Source organism: Stegastes partitus, unplaced genomic scaffold (genome assembly GCF_000690725.1).
Source record: "Stegastes partitus isolate 25-593 unplaced genomic scaffold, Stegastes_partitus-1.0.2 Scaffold3856, whole genome shotgun sequence".
Taxonomy (NCBI): domain Eukaryota; kingdom Metazoa; phylum Chordata; class Actinopteri; family Pomacentridae; genus Stegastes; species Stegastes partitus.
In genome coordinates, this window is record NW_007581587.1 from 1 (window position 1) to 5,736 (window position 5,736).

Genomic DNA, 5,736 nt, shown 5'->3' on the forward strand with positions numbered 1-5,736 from the left:
CAACTTCCTCCACTGCATCCCCTCCTCCACTCAACACACGATTAAAAGCAGCAAATGTGTCCAAGGCAACCAACAAACCACCTACAACCACAGTCTTTGTTTTCATGCTTCAGCTTTCCCCTTTACTGGTCCTGGTATCATCTCTTTACTGGTTCTGGTATAATCTCTTTACCTGTCCTGGTATCATCTCTATACCTGTCCTAATATCATCTCTTTACTGGTTCTGGTATCATCTCTTTACCTGTCCTGGTATCATCTCCTTACTGGTTGTGGTATCATCTCTTTGCCGGTCCTGGTATTATCTCTTTACCTGTCCTGGTACTTTTCTCATAAACGATTATTTACATTTTGCATGTTTTGTTTTTTAAAACCATGTGTGACTTGTCGCCTTCTCTCTCTCTCAGACATCTTCAACCCCCCTACAGGTAAAGTCTTCCTCCCGACCTCCCTCCTCTTCTCCCACTCTGTGCTCATCCCCCCGACCCTCCCCCTCCCCCCTCAGGTGTAACATGGACTCCCTCTTACACCTGTTCGGCAGCTGGCTGTTTGATGCTGCTCTCATGAGCAGAGACTCTGGTCTTTCTGGTTAGTAGTTTTTGTACTGTATAATAGTATGCTGTAGCCAGTACTACACATTCTACACAGTGTACTACACAGATTGTACCAGGTTACTACATTCCTGGTAATAATAATAACAATAGATCAGATTTATACAGCGCTTATAGACACTCAAAGACGCTTCACACTGTCAGTTATTCATTCACACACATCCATCTGGTGGTGGCAGCGACGGTTGGAGCCACAGTTGCCCTGGGGCAGACTGACAGAGGCCTGGCTGCCATCCTGCCCTCCGACCACCACCTCAACAATCCACTCATACGCCTTCACACCACTTGCGTAATGTTCCTGCGAAGCACCTGCACACCTTTTGCACCTGAAAACTGTGTTCTCTCTAGCTGGACAGTGTGATGTCACTGTGATGTCAGAAAGGTGGGCAGAAGGTCAAGCTGAGGCCTGTGGGACACTTTGTAGGATCTTTACCTCTAAGAAGACTGCTGAGGATATCCTATCTGTATACCTGTCCAGGTATCTGTCTCATTACTGGTGTGCCCACCATTCCATGTACCTGTCTATTCACCTGTCTATGAACTGTTTAATGGTTGCGATCCTCCCTGTCTTCCTCTGTCAGGTTCTACCTGGTTCTCCTGCAGGCTCTCCAGATGTCAGACGAGGCGTATCCTCCTGTTCTGGCCTCCATCCTGCTGAACTCCACCTGTTTGTTCTGTTGTGACTTAAGAGGAGTGAACCTGTTGCTCCCGGTCTTCATCTCCGCTTTGGAGAAGGTGCTGCTTGACAAGTACGAGTACTACAAATACTGCAATCAATGTGAATAGTAGTACCATTACTGGAAATATTACTTCTGTAAAAATGGAACATGACCTCTGAATACTTGTCCAAGACCTCACACTCCTATCCAAGTCCAAGACTTTCTAGATCTTGTTCAAGACCTCTGACTCCGAGTCCATGACACCTGGTGCATGGTGTTATGCTGAGGTAACTCTGGTGCAGGTGAAGTCTGTTCTTCTGTGGTGTTCATTCTCACAGAAACTAAGAACGGCACAACATGTACACGTCACCGTGTGTTGTACCTGCACTTCTAAACGGAATGTGTTCTGGAAGTCTGGAGACACCTGATCTCTCCAGGTAACTCTCTGTCACCGTCTGTGTCTGTTTCCCAGAGAGCTGCTGAAGTTTAAAGGATTAGTGAGTCTGGTGGATTTAAGGCGAGCTTCCATCCTCATCTTGCTGTCCCTGCTGCCCCTTCCTCTGCAGTTTGGATCCCTCCAATCAGAGGTAACCTCCTACCCACCTGGATAGAAAACACCTGCAGAGACTCACTGTACCCACCTGTACAGACATGGACCACAGTCCCAGTAACACTCGTCTGTGTGTGCTCAGGTCTTACTACATGGACAGTTCAGTGATGATGCTGTCACGGCAGGTAGCTTTCTGTCCCTGAAGCCCCGCCTCATCAGTGTTCTGATTGGAGCTCTGCAGACAGAGACGGACACATGCAACATGCAGCTCATCCTGGGTGAGTTCCCGGTCCTTAGTTATCCTCTCACCCAGGTCAGCTCGTGACCCTGGTTCCTGCTTCGCCACTGTCTGGCTGCTTCCTGTGTTTTCATGAGTTTTAGCGAGTTCTGATCTGGTTCCTGCAGCGGCGATGCTGACTGTGGTTCAGGACTCGGCTCTGTTCGAGGCTGCAGGATCAACTCAGCAGGTGAAGTTTCTGATTCTACTCACATCTGCCTTGACTCCCTGAAATCGGAATGAGATTTGATATACCGATCTAATAGTTTTATAACTATCTATATTTTGTGCTTTAAAAACTTCTGACAAATCAGAGATGGTTGACGAGAAGGTGCTCTGAACGAGTGATGATTTGAGGAAGTCATTTGTGACCTCTGACGACGATGTTCAATTTAAATACACGACCAACTCTTCTGATTTCTTTCCCCAGTTCTTTGAGAAGTTACTTCAGAAGGATACAGGGGGCGCTAACAGCACTTTACACTGATGCATTGATTCCATCTGTGTTTGCAGGACGCTGAGTCCCAGCATGGTGGAGCAAGCAGACCCAGACGGCCTGGGGGAACCAGTGGAACCAGTGGAACCAGTGGAACCAGTGGGAGCAGATGGACCAGAGGATCAAGTAGTTACTGATGATTAGCTTTTAATTAACTCTTTAATAGAATCGTATTGATTCTGTATTATTGATCCATCGTGTCATGACAATCTGACTGTAACTGTGTGTGTGTGTGTGTGTGTGTGTGTGTGTGCTGCCATGGTAATTAGCTGTCCAGTCAGATCCAGTGGCAGTTCTGTGGGTTCAGTTTGTGCGTTTGCTGACTAAGCGTCTGACGTCTCAGTGGAGGAATGACTCAGCAGTTTGTCTGTCAGCACTGGAAGTACTGGGAGGACTGGCCAAGGTGGAGATGCACACACAAACACGGATCAAACGTTGTCTCTCTTCTTCTCAGCTCCCTGTGACGCTGTGCTGTCGCCCTGCAGGTGCTGGTGCAGGTGGAGGAGGTGGAGAGGAGGCGGGCGGTCAGCTCCATCTGCACCTACATCGTGTTTCAGTGCAGTCGTCCACCGCCGCTTCACTCCAGAGATCTACACTCCATCATCGTCGCCGCTTTCTACTGTCTGAACGTCTGGTTGACTCAGCACCCCACCCTGCTCGACCACCAGGTAACTAATGTACAGGTAACTGACCAACAGGTAACTGACCACCAGGTAACTAATGTACAGGTAACTTACCCCCAGGTAACTGACATACAGGTCGCTGACCACCAGGTAACTGACCACCAGGTAACTGACATACAGGTGATTGACATCCAGGTAACTGACATACAGGTAACTGACCACCAGGTGACTGACCACCAGGTAACTGACATACAGGTAACTGACATACCTGTAACTAACGCACAGGTAACTGACATCCAGGTAGCTGACCACCAGGTATCTAGCTTACCGATAACTGACCTCCAGGTGACGTGTGTTGTGTGTGTGTGTGTTACGTGTGTGTTTTCAGGAGTGTCTGCTGGAGGTCCTGGAGATTGTGGAATTGGGGATTTCAGGCAGTAAGTCCCGACAGGAAAAGGAAGTGAAACACAAAGAGGAGAAAGAACTGAACCCCGCCTCCCTCAGGGTGAAGGATGCAGCTGAGGCCACGCTAAGCTGGTGAGCAAATCAAACACACCCACCTTCTACAGTCTTCTTCATTCAGTCGCCATGTTGTTATTCTAAAAATGTTCTTTGAATCTGATGTTTTCACATCAGATCTGGGACACTTGGATATGTGGTCACAGACCTGGTTCTGACCTGATCTACATTAGTTGTGTTCAGACCTGGTTTGGAGGTTCTCACAGTGTCTGACCTGGTTCTGGTCTCTTCATGCTGGTACCTCAGTGTTATGCAGGTTTCTGAGGCGTTCCAGCTTGTTGACGGGTCACTGAGTGAAGAGGCTCTGATTGGCTGCTCTGCTTTGAGTGACAGCACCTTGAAGAAGTTCAGGTATTTTGTGGTTGAAAACTCCGTCATTCTGGCCATGTTGGAACAAGGACCAGGACCTGAGCAGGGTGAGTCCGGACTTTATACCCAGAACCAGGGCCTGGCCTGGGACACCAAGTATCCAGAACACACTGTATTACTCAACACATACTAGAGTAGCCAATAGTAATACTTTGACCTGGGAGTAATTGATGATATTGATCATATGTGCAGCTCTGCATCCATCACTCACAGTTTTGATCAGAGGACCGCCAGGACGTCACACCTGGACTCTGCAGCTCCACCTGCAGCCCAGGGAGGGACGAGCACACACCCAGGTAGCAACCTTCCAGCACAGCTGACCACCTTAAACACAGATGACCTTAAAGTCGGCAGAGGCTCAGACTTGGTGTTACAGCTCAGCAGTGTGAACAGTCAGTCTGCTGGTGGTGATTACGATGCAGTTCTTCATTAATCCTATACAGTGGGCACATTTGCATTGTTACAGCACAAACATTTAAGGAACATCAGTAAAAACATAAAAATAAACAAAAAGTACACATAACTACTTGTGATTAAGAAACACAATCAAGACAATATTGAAACAAAGAATCCTTTACATACTCCAGATCAGTGATTTTTCTCTCCTGTTTGTGTATCAAATGCAGCAACCTCTGATCCCAGAACAGCGCCGGGCCGCCCAAGAGGATGCTGGGATACGAAGTCCTGTCAAAAATCAGCTGTTTCCCGAAAACGTGGACAGAGTTCCTCCAGTTAAAGCAGATCGGAGTGTTCCAGCTCTGCATGAGACCGCGACAGAACAGGTAAGAACCCGGGATGACCAGAACCAGAACTTGGGTCAACAAGAACCAGAACCCAGTCAGACTAAAACCAGAACACCCGGATCAGAGTGATGATTTTATTTTCTAACCTGCAGACATTTACGGAACAGCCATTAGACATCAGTTTCTGCTTCAGGTGTGGGTCTGGTGTCACCAGGTGTGGGACAGGTGTTACCAAGTGTAAGACAGATGTGGGGCAAGGGTTACCAGGTGTAATTAAGTGTGAGACAGAATATACTAGGTGTGAAACAGGTGTGAGACAGATGTGGGATAGGTGTGAGACACATGTTACCGGGTGTGAGACAGTGTGGGGTACATGTTACCAGGTGTGAGACACATGTTACCAGATGTGGGTCAGGTGAAGACAGGTGTGAACCACATCCTTCTCTGACAGGTGCAGCAGCAGCTAGAGCGTTTGCGAGCAGCATTAAGAAGGCAGCAGCAGATAGAGGCTCGGCCAGTAGTCAGCGGACGTTCGGTCGACATGACGACCTGCAGGCCGCCGCCTCCCGCCACCCACTTCCAGACAGCGAGACTCTTTCTGTCCCACCTGGGCCTGCTAACACCTGACAGTGTGAAGGTACCGAGGACACAAGGACAGTGCATCAACCCGTTCAGATGCGTCTCATCCGTCTCACCTGTGCGTCTCTCTGTAGGACCCAGGTATCAGTGGTGTCCCCGCCCACCTCGTCTCTCTGGACTCGTCTCTTCCTGGTTTCTTTGACAGTTTGAGACGTTTGGATGGCCTGCCTTCCAGAAATTGTGACTCTGCCTTCATCTTCTACATGAAAGCAGGACAGAGGACAGCTGCTGAGGTCACCTCACCTGTCTGTCT

General features: G+C 48.6%; 1 protein-coding gene across 1 annotated transcript; it reads left to right on the plus strand.

The window, feature by feature from the left end:
* Positions 1 to 5: 5 nt before the first annotated feature.
* Positions 6 to 5,728, plus strand: LOC103376322 (ral GTPase-activating protein subunit beta-like; the record flags this gene model as incomplete). The annotated part of the gene is made up of 16 exons (XM_008306698.1): positions 6 to 98; positions 426 to 576; positions 957 to 1,086; positions 1,190 to 1,357; positions 1,740 to 1,854; positions 1,960 to 2,095; positions 2,223 to 2,284; positions 2,608 to 2,716; positions 2,860 to 2,993; positions 3,076 to 3,258; positions 3,602 to 3,750; positions 3,979 to 4,148; positions 4,294 to 4,397; positions 4,728 to 4,883; positions 5,296 to 5,481; positions 5,558 to 5,728. Coding segments are annotated over 16 exons (2,217 nt in total), but the record flags the coding sequence as incomplete, so codon positions are not given.
* Between the last annotated feature and the right edge of the window lie 8 nt (positions 5,729 to 5,736).